This window comes from Anarrhichthys ocellatus, unplaced genomic scaffold, assembly GCF_004355925.1.
Source record: "Anarrhichthys ocellatus isolate YVR2014 unplaced genomic scaffold, GSC_Weel_1.0 scaffold20, whole genome shotgun sequence".
Taxonomy (NCBI): Eukaryota; Metazoa; Chordata; class Actinopteri; order Perciformes; family Anarhichadidae; genus Anarrhichthys; species Anarrhichthys ocellatus.
In genome coordinates this window covers 6,970,721-6,987,498 of record NW_022280050.1, presented here as the reverse complement: position 1 = coordinate 6,987,498, position 16,778 = coordinate 6,970,721, and the positions used below count along the sequence as shown (strand labels likewise).

At 40.6% G+C, this 16,778-nt stretch overlaps 1 protein-coding gene across 18 annotated transcripts in view; it reads left to right on the top strand.

The window, feature by feature from the left end:
- Window positions 1-16,778, top strand: part of zmp:0000001200 (dedicator of cytokinesis protein 9) — a 71,873-nt gene that overhangs the window by 37,480 nt on the left and 17,615 nt on the right. For 10 of the 18 annotated variants that reach the window (XM_031858411.1, XM_031858404.1, XM_031858401.1 and 7 more), the window contains exons 4-23: window positions 1,956-2,038; window positions 3,398-3,467; window positions 5,475-5,570; window positions 6,129-6,263; window positions 8,555-8,729; window positions 10,322-10,374; window positions 10,934-11,008; window positions 11,116-11,256; window positions 11,981-12,193; window positions 12,682-12,804; window positions 13,020-13,102; window positions 13,421-13,543; window positions 13,770-13,849; window positions 13,951-14,138; window positions 14,262-14,327; window positions 14,422-14,514; window positions 14,605-14,728; window positions 14,842-14,960; window positions 15,246-15,332; window positions 15,502-15,591. In XM_031858411.1, coding sequence (XP_031714271.1) covers window positions 1,956-2,038; window positions 3,398-3,467; window positions 5,475-5,570; window positions 6,129-6,263; window positions 8,555-8,729; window positions 10,322-10,374; window positions 10,934-11,008; window positions 11,116-11,256; window positions 11,981-12,193; window positions 12,682-12,804; window positions 13,020-13,102; window positions 13,421-13,543; window positions 13,770-13,849; window positions 13,951-14,138; window positions 14,262-14,327; window positions 14,422-14,514; window positions 14,605-14,728; window positions 14,842-14,960; window positions 15,246-15,332; window positions 15,502-15,591 — 2,217 coding nt within the window. Of the gene's footprint in view, window positions 1-1,955; window positions 2,039-3,397; window positions 3,468-5,474; window positions 5,571-6,128; window positions 6,264-8,551; window positions 8,730-10,321; window positions 10,375-10,933; window positions 11,009-11,115; window positions 11,257-11,980; window positions 12,194-12,681; window positions 12,805-13,019; window positions 13,103-13,420; window positions 13,544-13,769; window positions 13,850-13,950; window positions 14,139-14,261; window positions 14,328-14,421; window positions 14,515-14,604; window positions 14,729-14,841; window positions 14,961-15,245; window positions 15,333-15,501; window positions 15,592-16,778 lie in introns of all 18 variants that reach the window. The other 8 variants (XM_031858399.1, XM_031858407.1, XM_031858406.1 and 5 more) reach the window with 1 other exon arrangement.

Below are 16,778 nucleotides of genomic sequence, written 5' to 3'. Positions count from 1 at the left end.
ATAATCGTGATAGGAATTTTGTGCAGGTTGGAATTAATACAAATAAAAACATAAAGCACTTTATGTACTATAACTGATTGCACAAGTATAGACGGTTTATTTAATTGCAGAAAATGTCCTGTACTGTTAATCGGGTACATGGGGTTAGGAAGTGGATAGGAAAGTACATCCCTTGCACGTAAACCACACAGACAAATTACAGCAGAATATTGACACTAATGTGAGTCATTACCGAATTTGTGGCCTAATAATAGCAGCAAGCTACATCACATCATGAAACCTCTTCATTTCAGCTACATTAATCTAACTTTGAATAGAAATGGTTGCGTAAATGGTGTTCGGACTCATTATACAGATCATTGCTGGATTGCTGGATTACAGAGAACTGGACTATTTGTACTGTATTTCCTCAGTATTATCTATTAATGCCAGAGGCCGCAGGAACAATAAAGTGCAATTAATTTTCACAATCCGCAAGTTTATCAAACTTCTGGTTATCGTCTGTCAGTGTTGGTTTATAGTGCTGTCTTTATGTGCTGAGTCTTGAGCATATCAGCTGTCAAACTGCAGCAAAAGACCACGACACAGAATAATAATGTTTAGTAATATAATGGCAGTGGAACTGAAAAAATATATTGTGAATTATTTCCAGTTGTTGCTCGAAAAATGAGAGAGGGTTTCATCTGCTAACGTTTACAGTGTTTTACCATCCGGCACATGCACACTTCTTTTACTGTCTTTTTTAAACCAGAGCTGGCTGGCGGTAATTCACCTTCCAGGTCAAAGTCAGTGTTTTAGGGAGCCTTTTCTGAAGTCATACAGATACTAAAAGTTCCAGTCAAGTGTTGTGTGACATCACCAGGGCAGCTGTGGGGATCAGCCCAGCAGGAGCCTCTCTGTTTCCCATCGCTCTCCTGATCAGGTTGCATTTCATCTCCCTGCCGGGGCAATTCTTGTAAACGGCACGTAGTTCTGCAGAATAGATACCAGTGAGCTGCTCCTATCGCTGACTAACAATGAACAGATGTCTCCTTTCCAAGTGAAGGCAGATAGAGTAACACTCCCTCCCAGTTTGTGTTAAGGAATGGTTAAACTGTACACTGACCATGCACAGAGGCTTTAATCGTTGTACAAAACAACCATTGTATTTTGATTATGCTTCTTGTAAATAAAAACAGCTGTAAGAAAATATGTTGTCAGCCACTGTATTTTATTCATCAACAATTATACACTTTCTGAAAGTATTTCATCTTGTGGATAGGTTTAAATGTTTCTGTGTCAGTTTTGCCTGAAGACTACAAGTTTGAAAAAGAAGAAAGAAAATTAACTTACCAGAAAACTGCACGTCACGACACTAGATGCTGCTAGCATAACACACCACAAATCTCTGACCGAACTGTGGCCGGTTTAGTTGCAGTGTGGGTAATGCAGGCGCCAGCTTTTGACAAGGAAGGAAAAGAGAAGATATCTCTGGTTCTGATGCATCGATTTGTATTTTTGAAAACAGTCCATTGGGAGACTGACAGTGTGTCAATCAGTGGCGTGCTCTTGGTGACAGTATACTTCAACTGAAGTGCTAGTCAGATGGTCGAACAATAGCGATGCACGGATCAGCTATAAACCCTGAAGCGTGCTCAGTAAGTCACTGAGTGGGACACTTAAGCAGCAAAACTTACTAGTTATAAACTTGGCAGAGGAAACAGAACTAAACCGTAGCTTCTGAAATAATCAATGAAGTTACGCTGCCATTCCTCGTGCGTGAATACACACAGCATATACACAAAGCACCACATTTTTAATTTGTTTTCATTCTTCCTAACTAAACACTAGTTCTTTTGACACATTCTGACACGTTGACACATCCCTAAAGTACCGCTGTACTCTGTGTTTTATAAAGTTGACACACTGTGCAGTCTGTTATAGTGCTCTTTAATTTGTTTTCATTGTCTTCTCAGTGCATTAAGACCTACAAATCTGACTGGCATGTCGTCAACTACAAGTATGAGGACTATTCTGCAGACTTTCGACAGCTTCCAAAGTAAGTCTTCAGTTGAAAACCTCAGGATTACTGTACAATATATACACAGAGGTAATGTGGTAACCTAAAATACACAGTGCATACACAGTCACTCACAATTTGTTGTGTTTTCAGTTCACCGAGAAAAACTGTCTCCGTTTTGTTTCCTCCTTTTGACAAAATGCTGTTGTGACTTAATTACAAGGAAACGCAGAGTGTAAATAATTGTTATTTCCCTGCAACAAAAGACTGTTTCCTTTTTACGGTGCATTGAATAATTCCTGCGTGCGTGCAGTCACTGTGGAAACCACCCTCATTGTCCGGAGATTGTGTCATCAGGTCCAGCCTTTTCCTCAAAGACTATCTATTTTACTACCAACATGTTGGAATATGAGTTGACAATGACCTTATGATCTCAAACGTTCTGTCTCTCAGTCTGGGGAAGTTAGAACAATACTCCATGACGTGAGTCTTACCTTTGGCACATTTGTATTTACCAGCAGGCAGTTTGCACCTCAGCAAAGTTTCCATGAACAGTCAACTGCTGCTTTTCAACAGTCCTGGAATTTGCTTTTGCTGAGTTCCTGCCCTTTTTCGGACCCTCTGGAGACAGCTGCAAACTTATTCAAAGAAAATGAAGAAAACATGAAGAAAAATCACATCTCAGTCGCACCTCTTCAGACCACATGTGCAAGAAAGATTTTCAGAGTGAACTGAAATTAAAGCAAAACACAATCTGCCATGAATATCCTGAACAATGCTGTTAAACGCCAAGTGCTAAGAATTCAAGTGCGAGCAGAAAAGTGTATCAAAAGTAGAAGAGTGTCCCTATATATATATATATATATATATATATATATACAAGCTTGTGTGTTAAGTAACTAGTAGCAAAAGCTGTCCGATAAATTTGTTGGATTAAAAAACGATATTTTCTTTTAAAATTCAGAGAAATGCAGATATTTTGGTTAAAGGAACAGTGTGGAGCATTAATGGGATCTATTAGCAGAAATGTAATATGATATGTTGTCTTTAGTGTGTAGTCACCTGAAAGACATCAATTGTGTTTTCGTTACCTTGGAATCCGTGTGTGTCTACATACGGAGCGGGTCCTCTTCACGGAACCGCCGGCCATGTTTCTACAGTAGCTGATAAGGGCCATTCGAGTTTTTGCGTCGACCAACGTAGTTCTCCTTGGCGCTTGCTGTTACACAGAAGTTCAGTTTGTTGCAATCTGCAACCTCACCGCTAGATGCCGCCCAACCCTACACACTGCTCCTTTAAGTTGCCTGTACAGTACCAGACTATGCAGTTACCTTGACCTGTAGTGATCTGTTCGTACACACTATGTTAACCTTTTCATGACGATCTATTATTTTACAGCAAAGTGTCCAGGCCCGATAAACTGGCTGTCCATGTGTTTGAAGTGGATGAGGATGTCGACAAAGATGAGGTGAGTCTATGAGTTATTTCTATGTCTAGAGTTTTCATCCTTTGATTTGCCAAAAACAATCCAATCAACACCTCAGAGTAATGAAGTATGTCTATTTGCAGCGTTTCTAGACTTCTTTTTTAACGCAGGATCACATCTTACCAGAAGCCTCGCCCAGAAAAGAAACCTTCATGCCGCTAAATGTGTCTTATTCCAGTCATCAGTTTTGCCTTTCCTGTTCTCATTATGGCTGTTAAAGAGATAAAGGGTAGTTTTGTGTCTAATAGCTGCATTTAATGGAAAGAATTAAGTGTAATTAGACTTAACTACTTTTGCTGGCACACAATGTCTCAAAACGGCCTCTTTTTTTTTACACAATAATTATTTTAGGTAACATTTAGATCTTTTCATCCCCTCTCTAATTCCGTTATGACGAGTGGGTGTGTGTGTGTTTTTTTAAATGAGTGTTTGTTATCTTTGGAAAGGCTGATTTGAGTCTTAAGAGAGGAGCTGTGGCTGAAATGTTATCTAACATACTATAAGGTCACGCACCCTCACAAGATGTATGATGATGATCCTGACCTACTCTCCTCACCTGATATGTCAAATTGTGCCTCCTATAGCAAACAAAATGTGCTTCAGTATTAGCAGAAGTACACAGTTAGGAGCTTTTAGGTTTTTAGAAAACAACACCACAAAGTGTCTCTTTTCCCTGCGTATTAGTTTACTGTGACTGTGACTGTGGAAGCTTTTGGCAGGTCTTCATGGGTCGTAGTCTGTCCTGCTCAGCCTCACCTCTGACACAACAGGACTTTCTTTTAACTGGGAGGTTGTTTGTGCAGATGAAAGAAAAGGATCTGAACTCATCATCTCTTTTTTTTATGGTTGTGTGTTTTGGACCACATGCAACTTTTGGTTGTGAGATTTGGTTTGCCTTCTCTTTGCCTGAAAACTCTTTGGAGTTTCGTAATGTTTGGTTTGGTTATTATTATTTTTTTAGTTCTCTGGAGTTCAGAGAGAATGATCCCGTGATTTGTCTGCCTCTCTGTGGACCGGTGAACGTTGTCTAGACATTGACGGGGATAAACGGGCACCGAACCTTTCCAGATGCGTTTTAGATCACTCCACACAAGGCACGTTGAAAATATCCAAATTACTGCTTGCACTTTTAAAATCCCCCTTTAGCTTTATTATACTGAGAGAAAAAGTGGTGCTGGACCAGAATGAGGACATCTTGAAAGACCATTCACTTTTCGCATTGTGTGAAATTGTCAGGGATACAGTTCCTCACTTGTAGTCTTGTAAAGTCAGGAAGTGTAACTGTAAATGACAGGGCTGATCTAAAGGACGACAGAGATCTCATCTTCCTTCTTTACTCCCTTATTGGTTTATTTCTACAGATCGCGATAGCTGTTGGATCACGGAGGCTTTGTGTGTGATCTCATGCTACTCGCCTTACGAGTGTGAGATGATTATGTTCCTCGTGTCATGTATCTGCTGGGAGGAGGGAGATGTTTATTTTGTTTAACGGTCATGGTTTGTTTAATGTCCCTCTCCCTGCTTGTTTGGACGGAGACAGACCTGCATCGGGTTCTGCTCTGTGTCGCCTCAAACCACAACATCAAAGGTTTTCTGCACAGTAAGGCGAGGCTTTGGCAGGGTGTGTTAATGTCATCTGGGATATGATATCAAGATATGATGACTCGCTACATAAATATCCAAATAAAGTCCCATTCTTCTTTGGGCAAAATCTGCCAGCTCTGCCATTTAGTCGTGCGTTTTTTCAACGTATCCACTGATTTTGACAATTTCTTGGAAACAGGAGATGGAGTTTTGCTGTAATTACTCCATAATTTGCCCAAATTTAAGTATTGTTTGTTTCAACATTAATAGAATTTGAATTGTTGTTAATGATTTCACTCCACTGGTACATTTGTGTATATGTTACAGAACCAATGATAGATTACATGGCTTTTTCCCTTGCAGTGTGTATTAAATTGTCTCATCTTGTGTCTTTGTCTCCTGCAGGATACGGCCTCCCTAGGATCCCAGAAAGGCGGGATTTCCAAACATGGCTGGCTGTATAAAGGCAACATAAATAATGCCATCAGCGTCACCATGAGGGTGAGACAGTGGGGACATTTAAAACTGAAACCATCAGTCAATTAATTGATTATTCGATCAACAGGCAGCTAGTTTGACAGGTTAAGTGTTTGAGTCACTTTTCAAGCACAAATGCCGAACATTTGCTGGTTCCAGGTCCTGACATTTTGCTGCTTTACTTTGTCTTATTAGATAGCAAACTAAATATATGTGGCTTTTGGCAATTTGAAGATGTGACCCTTTGGCTCTTGGAAGTTATGATGGGCATTTTTTTAAGTTTTCTGATATTTCACAGACAAGTTGAATTAATAATAATTAGGAAAAGTATTGACAGATTTAAATAAGCATTGGTTGCACCCACAATACTTCAAAGGACTTTACAATCTGTACAGCATAAGACAATTCTATCTTTTTCTATATCTATCTATTGGTTTAGTCATTGCCTTTTTAAAGAAAGGAATTGTTATTACTGGCTGTATACAGTTTCATGCAGAAGGTGTAAAGGACTTGAATGTTATGACCAAAACATTGTATTTATTTTCCCAATAATTAAAAGTTATGTCTTTTCTTTTTTTCCAGTCGTTCAAGAGGAGATATTTCCATCTAACTCAGCTAGGGGACGGCTCTCATAATTTAAACTTCTACAAGGATGAGAAGATCTCCAAAGAGCCCAAAGGAACCATTTTCTTGGACTCCTGCATGGGTGTTGTTCAGGTACAATCTAAAATAAGTATCTTTGGCATGAAGGCAGTGATCGTTGAACTGCGATGACCCTGAATAAACCATTGCCTGCTTTGCCAAAAGGGATATCCCGTGGCCTGGTACATCATGGAAATGAAAATGTCATTTGCTGGAAATACAGTGAGAATACGGACAAGGCTACTTCCTCTTCACAATTCTTTTCCCAGTAAACGTATTTTCCAACATGCAGGGTAAAACGTAAGCTTCAGTCAAACAACAGGCAAAATTTCACCACAAATTTCTCTGACATCGATGGGCTGCTGCTGAAAAGTATCTGAGAGACCCTATGCTGTTCATTTCCCTGAAACCTGAGCTCCCTCCTCCCCGAGGTCATGCTTTACTGCTGACTCTCAGCTGGTGAAACAAGGTGAATGCTGAGGACTCACTTCCCTGCACTTTCCATCGGCCTCACGATCAATGCCACGTGCATGCATCTGAGTGTAGGCCAAGACTCACTGGGGTGCATCATCATCATTTGTCTACCATCTCAATAGATGGAAAGAAACAGATATTAGTGATGAAGCACCCAGCTGGCATCGATCGGTTGAGTGATTTTCCAGGACTGTCTGATTCCTATCATGTGTTGAGGGGGAGAGTTATCAGGCCACAATGTAGAAGGAGGAGACGGTAATACATGGTGTTTGAATGCTTTTAGATTTTTGGAGTGTTTATCAGTGCCCCCCCCCCCCCCCCCCCCCCCCAGGGGGCCCATACCAGCGTTCATCTCCATCCCTCTAGTTTGTTTTCAGTGAAAATACTCCAATTTAGGAGATGCCCTCAAAATATGTCGTGATTCAGTGGGTTGTACATTGATTATGATACAGAGCCGGTGCTTTAATCAATAAACCATTCTGTTGGGGATTAACTTACTGCAGTCATTCAGCAATGCGCAGCCTCTTGTAGATCACATACAGTTGATGAGTTTTCTGCTCTGTTGAAGTCTCAATGATCATGTGACTGAGACTCCACCAGTGCTCTGTGAGTGGAACTGCAGATGTTTAACTCTGCAGCTGTAATGACATGTGGATTGACATCATACTGAGCCTCAAGCTGCTCCTGCGCTTTGTTGAGACGCCAACATATGCTTAAACACACAAAGCATTTGCCACATATTAATGAGGTGATCAGCGGACCCTGTAGTGTAATAACATGGAGCAAAAGTGCTAAAAAAGACGACAGATAATTGTGGTTTGTGGGTTTTCTTTGCTCCTTTCAACACAATTCTTCTTGTCTTCACTGTTCTAAGAATACAGCTGCTAACAATATCTAAGAAATGATTTTGACTGGTTTTCCCAGTCATTTCCCTGAGGGGGGGTGTGCAGCTTTGTTGTCCAGAAGACGGAGAACGGTCCTCCCGACCTATCTGATGATTAAGTCTGTTTATCAAGACTCTTGTTTTTTTCCCCCAGCCTGTCTCCCTCCCTATCACTCCCACTCTGCTGTTTCAACATCGCAGGCCAGCTACAGTGATAACCACAGCATAACAGTCCACTGACTGCTGACAACAATGAGATGACTTCCATATTTAACAAAATGAATACAGTTTGAATACTTTATTATAACGCTATGTATCAGCAGCTGAATCAGCTTTTATAGGCTCTGAATGGGCTGTAATAAAGAAAAGCCCAGATTGGATAGTGACATCATTGAGGTCATAGTTCGGTGCTGCAGATCCAGCTCATTTTCTGTTGACTTCACTCAGCAGCTCCATCTCACTTTAGAGAAGTCTCTGCTGTGGTCCTGGCAGAGCTTCAGGCTTTGTTACGCAGATGGAAATAATCTGTCTCTCCCTAACTCTCATTGTCCTTTTGCTTTCTGTGGAAGTTAAATTAAATCTGGGTTTAGCCTCCCATCTCTTTCCAAAACTGTGATCTTTGGAGCAGTCATTTTTACTCCAAAATATTGTTATTTTATGTTTTTGCAGGCTCAAACTAAAGGGAAGTGGTAGAAATAAAGTGGATCCAGCTACGATTTAGATCATAAAACTAAGAACCTACAGCCTTCTGATGAGCTGGCAGTTGTTAGATGTTAGCTTTGGATAGCAAGATGAAACGTTCCTTCAGCCCTGCCATGTCCACAGTTGGATATTTGATTTTCAAATGTGAAAAACTAAACGTATTTAATGAATCATTCAATATCAGATACCAACACACTTGGAAACCATGAAACCTACCTTTTTTTGACAACAAAAAGACTTTGATCTTTCAAGTTTGACTCTTCATACGTTGTTCATCCTCCTCCTATTCTTCTTTGTGTGGCAGCAGAACAACAAGGTTCGGCGGTTTGCTTTTGAGCTGAAGATGCAGGATAAGAGCACCTACCTGCTGGCCTCAGACAGTGAAGGAGAGATGGAGGATTGGATCAACACACTCAACAAGATCTTGCACAGCAGCTTTGAGATTGCCATGCAGGAGAAGAGGAATGGAGACATTCACGATGGTGTGTGTTCGTCTGTCGGTCCATATTTTTCCAGCAAATATGAAATGGAATATTATTTTGTCAAAATATTATCCAAGTCCATGATGAGAAATGATTTATGCAGACTAAAATATATCAGACAAAAGCAGCTTTTGTGTGGTCGCGCTGGCAAAAATATGTGAATAATATAAGTGTTTTGCTCCTTAAAGTTATGGGTAAGAGTCCAGACAACAAGGTCTCTACTGTGCTTGCTGTTTTCAATTTGTAGAGCTGCAACAATCATCCACTTAATTGATAAGTTAACCAACAGAAAGATAATTTGCAACTATTTTCTTAATCAATTAATTTTTTTCATTTCAGTTTTTAAGAAAAATTGTTCAGTTCCAGCTTCTTAATGACAATTTTGAAGATTTTCATTTGAATAAATGTCAGTTAAGTCCCTATCTATCGGCACAGGAGGTTACACAATTGTGATTCGAGCAAATGTGCCACTGATGAAAGTGCTGCAATATTTAGATTTCTTTGTAATATTACGAACTGGGTGTCTGTGGCAACATCCTGGAAAAAAAATGCTGTATTACAGTTTTTCTCTATTGTACAGACGCATTAACTGGAACTATGCACACAAATCTGAAAAGATAAAGCTCATGTATCAAGAAAAAGACTCCAGACTGCTAAACTCTAGTACAATTCTATTGTTTTATCTCAAATAGAAATTCTAAATCAACCAGAATTTCGGATTGACACTTTAGATTTGACTGTTTTTCTTAGTCTTCTGATTGTTAACTGAATATCTTTAGGCTTTAGACTGTTGTTCAGACAAAACAAGACATTTAAGGACGTCAGCCTGGGGTTTGGGAAATTGTGTTGGACAGTTTTCACAAATATTTTACAGGTGAAACAATACATCATGAAAATTCTTAACAGGATAATCTTAAATGAAAATAATTTGTTTTAGTTGTATAAACCATCTTCACTTTTTAATGAATGCAGTTGATTAGAATAGCTACCATTGTAATATTTTTTAAACTAAGCACTAAGATGAAAAATACCTTCAGTTGTTCTATCTAAAATAATTATCACCCACACATGAAGATCCAGTAAATCCACTCATCATTATCAGTTTTTGTACTCTGGGGTACTGTATGTACCTGAGGATCATTCACACCATCATCCTCTCAATGCTCTACTTCTTCCTGGCGCTGTAGTGTAGCGTAGGGATATGATACCAGACCACCCAGGCCTTTAATACTCCCCTCCTGTCTCATAGGAGGCTTAAGCCACGGAGGAAAGAGTTTGAATGCCTCTGCACAAAATGCTCCACTAATCTTCCCTAACTCCTCAGGTTTTATTAATCACGCTGTGCATGAGAGGAAAAAACACGATTCTTCTTGAGGAGAACTCTGAGCTTTAATAAATATGCCATTAAGACCTGCTGTATCTTCATCTCAATCCTACTGATTCCTGTACAGTTAAAATGACTGTTTACTGATCTTTGACATGTCAGTAAGCAATTAAGGGTGTTTAACAATGCAGGGGGGGGGGGGGGGGTGTTTTGTTTATGCTCAACTATCTGTGGCCTGCATCCAATGATTTCTTCCATTTCCCTCTAGATGATGATCTTGGAAAGTCCGACAGTTCCTCAGGCAGCATGGACAGCTTTCAGGTAGGTCATACTTTCATTGAAGTTGTAAGGAAGAGGGCCTCTTTAGCCACAAACATGTGGCTTGGATTTAGATTTAAGAGATGCTGGTTACACACCTAATTTCTCAGTCATTCATTTGTTTTTGTGGATCTGATTTGACATTAAACACAGACCTCTTGTCATTGCGTTTCATCCCAAAAAACAACACTGCAAATATGCAGTAATGGAAAAAGCTGACTCTTGCTTTGGCATAATGACACATGCATCAAGAGTATAAAGATTTTTTTAGGATAGAAACATTTTTCAAATGATTTACTGACTGATGACTTACAGGCGGCAGACGTTTTTTGGGGGTTTTTTCAGCTTCTCATGCTGTTACATTGCCGAGTGCCACGCAATAACAAGGCCATATGTGCATGGAAACTGGTTGTATCAGTTAACGGGGAAACAGTTTGACAGGTTACAGTGTGCTGCACTGAAGTGAATGCTTGTACCACCTGATAAAACCAACTGACTGGATTTTCTCATGTTTCAGACGGTATGTGGTTTGAATTTCGAAAAATGCCTTTCCCCTCCTCAGAGCGCACGAGATATCGAGTCTAGGATGAGGAACGAGATCAGATTGAAGTTGTTCACGCTGGACCCTGACACACAGGTAATTACATGTAAAGCTCATTTTAGTTCACATATTTCCATGCGGTAATGAGGTCACACCCAACACTTCCTAATGAAATGTGCTAACTTCCATCGTGCTGTCTTCAGAAACTAGATTTCTCAGGAATAGAGCCGGATGTGAAGCAGTTTGAGGAGAAGTTTGGCAAGCGTGTCCTGGTGAACTGCAATGACCTCTCGTTCAACCTGCAAAGCTGCGTGGCCGAGAACGAGGAGGGACCAACCACAAACGTAAGACACACGAGGCCCTAAATAACTGAAATATCATTATCCAGCTGCCTGAAGACAGATGAGACGTTGTTGTAGAGCGGCCGCATTGACTCCCGTCATTATTCGAGCTGCTGAAGGACTCTTGTTGGCATAGCAACTAGGCACCAGGCTCAGTCATGGCGAGCAATCTGTATAATGGAGCCTGATGTCCTGCTGTCCCTCCGAACAGAAACTGTCTATTAAAGAGTCAGTTAACAAGACTCCACACTGACATGACACGCACACACACTTTGAATCGTGTTCAACCAGCTCTCTCTGTTGGTGCATCTTTAAGTACTGTAAGATGACATTTATCTTTGTGAATATGTAGGTTTTTTTTTTGTTTTTACATTTATTTTCATTGAGATGACTTAATTTTAGTAGTTTTATCTGTATTTTTTTATTTTGTTTAAAGTGTCCTTATTTTGCACTGTGCACGTTGCCTGTAGTGTTGTTAATTATTTAGGATGGCTGAATAAGAGGGTTGAGTGATGCATTACATTTGCTGTCAGAGTCCTGCTGAAGCACCCATTTAAGTGGACTCTTTACCCCTGTCCCGAAAGTAGTTGTAATGTAGTAATTATCTCGTTAACAACAGTTTGGTTGCCTGATTATGCAGACTGGTTGACGAAATGCACAAGTTGAAACCATCCTCAGCATCATCTGTCCAATGCAGAATTGTTACAGTACTGACCTTCTTCTCCAGGTGGAGCCATTTTATGTCACCCTGTCACTGTTCGACATCCAGAGCGGCAGGAAGATCTCCTCTGACTTCCACGTGGACTTAAACCACCTCTCTGTAAGGGGCATGGTGCCCAGTAACACCAGTCAGTATATGAACGGGGGAGGGGACACCCACCCAGAGGGGCAACGATTGGTCCATGGAGTGCCCGAGGCAGCCATGCAGTATCCAAGACAGGTAAAAATACAGAAAAGCATACCTCAAAACAAAATGACATCGGTAAGAAAACAAATAAGACTACAGTCATGCCAGTGTCTCTGTGAAGCTGCACTGTTCACAGTGGTGCTTTGAGCTAAGTGCTAACGTCAGCATGCTAACAACGATGCAAACATGCTGATGTTTAGCTGGTATAATGTTTACCACGTGTACCATCTTTTTTTGCTAATCAGCTCTAAACACAGAGTTAAGCTGAGGCTGATGAGAATGTTTTGAGCGGAATTAGTTTTGCAGGTATTTGGTCGTAGACATGATGATGGCGTTAGAGGAAAAGTCAGGGGATCACCAAAGCTATTACGATGCATCCTGAGGGGGGTATGAATGTCTGTGTTTGCTCAACGACTCCCCCGTTCAAATGTGTATCTTGTTTCATATTCAGATCTATCATTTCAGATGTCAAATACATGTTTAACATTGAGAAAATTCTAACGTTTTCACCGTCTCCACAGGGAGTGTTCTCGGTAACATGCCCCCATCCAGATATCTTCCTGGTGGCTCGCATAGAGAAGGTGCTTCAGGGGGGAATCAACCACTGTGCCGAGCCCTACATGAAGAGTTCAGACTCCACCAAGGTACTGACCCACCCGTGAACCTTCATCGTCCTCTGCACGAGGCAGCACGTTCCCCCGGACTCAGCAGATTCCACCAGATTATTCTACATTATGCACAGATAATCGTCCTTGTTTTCAAGCGCCGACCAGTTGCTCAACACAAGCATTGACTTTGGCTGTACAAATGCGGTTGTGCGATGAAGCTCAACTCACACTGTGTTCCTGTTTTACACTAGGTGGCACAGAAGGTCCTGAAAAATGCCAAGCTGGCATGTTGCCGGTTAGGCCAGTACAGGATGCCTTTTGCCTGGGCAGCAAGGTACTTTATCTTTTTTAATAATGAAGATTTTTAAGTGTCTGTTCTGTCTTCTGTCCGCTTCAACAATATAAACATTTGCTCCTTTCTCTGTTTTTTATTAGTGTAAATCTTTTTTAGGATGTCACTTTGGGCTTAATAGATTAATTAATGGATTAATCAATTATGGAAATAATTGGGAGATGCAGCCCTAGACTGTAAATAGTCTTTCCTTTGTCAAATGAAACTTTATCATCCAAGTACTTTCGCTCATTCAAACAGTTCATACATGTGCGTTCAGGATAATAGAAATGTTCCTGACTCTTCTTTTACTTCTTGCAGGCCGTTGTTTAAAGACGCTTCAGGGACGCTTGACAAAAGTGCTCGTTTCTCAGCTCTGTACAGACAGGACAACAACAAGCTATCCAATGACGATGTGCTCAAACTGCTCGCCGATTTCAGAAAGTTAGTAACGCTTCTATGAGTGCTCTGTATTATCCATTGTCTGAGTAGTCTTGCAGATGTTCTGGAAAGGCAAATGTGGAAAATATGTTCCTATAGGTTGTACTGGAAAAGGCTGGTCAGTTTTAAAAATAAGATGTTTGCTCACATATGAATGTGGTGTGTGTGTGTATATACCATTTCTAGATGATAGCTACGGCTTGACTGTAATTTATTTCCCTTTCCCCAGGCCAGAGAAGATGGCCAAGCTGCCTGTAATCCTAGGAAACCTTGATGTTACCATTGACAATGTAGCCCCCGACTTGACAAGTAAGGCCTCTAAATTTGCTCTGTGCAGCCAACGTGAGAGATGAAAGCTGCTCAGAGCAGAGTGTTTATTTGGTCTCCCTCCCTCCTGCTTCTGTATATAGATTGTGTTACCTCATCCTACATTCCTGTGAAGCAGTTTGATGTCAGTGAGAAGACCAACATCTTCTTTGAAGTGGAGGAGTTTGTGCCGTGCATAGCCAAATGTTCTCAGCCTTTCACCATCTACAACAATCACATCTATGTCTACCCGAAGAACTTGAAATACGACAGCCAAAAGTCATTCACAAAGGTATCTCAAACTTTTATTGCGCAGTGTTACTACCCTAAATTAAATTATCGTGGTCTGAAGCTACGGCACTTTTTTCTCATGGTTTGGCTAACTGGGTTAATTTGACTCCTTGTCTGCCCTCAGGCTAGAAACATAGCTGTCTGCATTGAGTTCAAGGACTCGGATGAAGAAGAGGCAGTTTCACTAAAGGTAAACTCAAATCTTTCCTGGAAGTGCTTCCAAATCCCCAAAGGAAAGCCCCTCCCGTCACAAGAGCCCACTAACTATTGCTGTCATTCCACAGTGCATCTATGGCCGACCTGGAGGACCCTTGTTTACCAAAAATGCCTTTGCTGCAGTGTTACATCACCAGCACAACCCCGAATTCTACGATGAGGTAAGACGCACTGCATCAAATGTCTTTAAACGGAAAAGGTGAGTCAAGACAATCACTGACTGTGTTTTTATTTGTGCTCTTATTCCTTAGTTTAAGATTGAGCTGCCAACCCAGCTCCACGAGAAACATCATCTGCTCTTCACCTTCCACCACGTCAGCTGTGACAGCAACAGCAAGGCCAGCACCAAAAGGAGAGACCTGGTTGAGACTCAAGGTGACACTGATTCACAATCGCATAACTAAAAGATATATGTATTTTGTATATTCTTACTGGCTTGAAGCATCCGGCTCTTAGCTGACTGTCTTTGCCTCTTTCTCTGCTCTCAGTGGGTTACGCCTGGCTCCCCCTGCTGAAAGATGGCCGGGTGACCATGAATGAGAGTCAGATCCCTGTGGCTGCCAACCTGCCTGCTGGATACCTCAACTGTCAGGAGGGAGCCGGCAAGGTAGATTGCATCCCCACATTGTTAAACTCTGAGTAGATGAAGCCAAGCCATCACTGCTTCAGTGCTGTCCTCTCTTTCTCAATCTTTAGTGCAAAGCTGTTTTTAAATGAATATGTAAATAAACGTCAAGCCAAAAGCCACAACCCACAATATGAAAACTTGACTTTTAATGGGATATGAAAGCTTGCAACAAAGGGGCATATTTATAAACATCATGACTTGGATTTCCTGCAGAATGGTTACTGAATTATTGAGACTTATTATTGCTTTTTCTCTGTATTACAGCATTCTGTCCCTGAAGTCAAATGGGTGGATGGAGGCAAGCCGATATTTAAGGTGTCCACTCACCTCGTTTCCACTGTCTACACTCAGGTTTGTTTTTGTTTTAACAAACTGTTGGTAATAGTTGTAGTGCTGATTCATCTGCAACCCTTTTCTTTCTTCTTTTTTTTGTCAAATCTGAAGTTGCGATGTGGTTTCATTAAAACTCAGCTTTGTGGAATGAACTTCTGTAGCCTGACCTTCTTTGTGTCTCTCATAGGATCAACATTTGCACAATTTCTTTCATCACTGTCAGAGCAGCGCACCTGCACCCAAGGTGTCCGGAGGAGAACTTGTTAAATACCTGAAGGTAAAACAATGAGTATAAAATCAAGGGATTCACTACAGATACTGACTTTAATACATGCCAAGTAATGTTACAAAATGCTTTTTGTTCAATTCATTTGTTAAGATTATATGTAAGTAACATTTTTCTAATTCACATTCATTTTTATTATTATATATTAAATATATATATATATATATATATGTATCCTAAAAAATTATATATGTTTTCCTTCATATTGTTTATTTCTAACAAGAATGTGTAGACATTGTCTTTATTGTCGATTAACTAATTGGCTAGTAATGGCTGTACGTACACTGAGTCATATTTGAACCATAATACACAATGTTGACATACAGTCTATATTTCAGTCATTGCATATACTGTATACATAAAGGATTGGGATTCAAGTCTGAACAGAATTAAATGAGAGCCTTATTTTTGGATACCTGAAGGTATTTGTCAGACATGTTTTCATGTCTGTAACTTCTCTGTATTATCTTGCAAGCTAACCGGAGCTCATACTCACCGTGGAACCGTAGACAGTCACGCTTGGCTAGAGCTGAATCACATGGATGTGATCAATGCTGGGCGCTGTGCTGTAGCTTTCCAACAGTGCATTCTTCTGGACAGTTTGTGAAGAGCTATTTCGATTGACATTCATACAGGGTTTAGTTGTTCCTTAACTGCAACGATTAGGCCGATACCAGTAAATTTGTCAAATATCAACCTCTTGTTGGCTTGATACTTTTTCCACTCTTTTCTTTGGTTCTGTTTCACTTTTTCCATCAATCACTCTTATTCCAGTTCATGGGAATCTCAGTTCACTCTTCCCCAGGCAGACATTGACACTCTTGGGTTCTAATGTATACACAGCAGTGAACACGAACAATAGCCAGAGGGTCAAACAGCAGCTCGGCCATGTTGACTGGCAGCTCGCCAAATTACTTGGCAGGGTGTTAGTTTCCTGTACAGGGCAAAATGTACCAGTACCTACACTCTGCCATGTTCCAGCCAATTTAAGCATACGTTGTGGGTGATTTGCACAGTGTTTTTTCCTCCAACATGTTGTTATTGGTAGGCTTCTGTGCTCTTTGCTTGTTTGAGTAACGAAAGAAGGTGTTGTCTCTGTTTTCCACATGTATTCTCCTCATTATACATGTAGGGCCATGCAGTCAAATTCTACATAAACAAATGTCTGTGATGTTTTA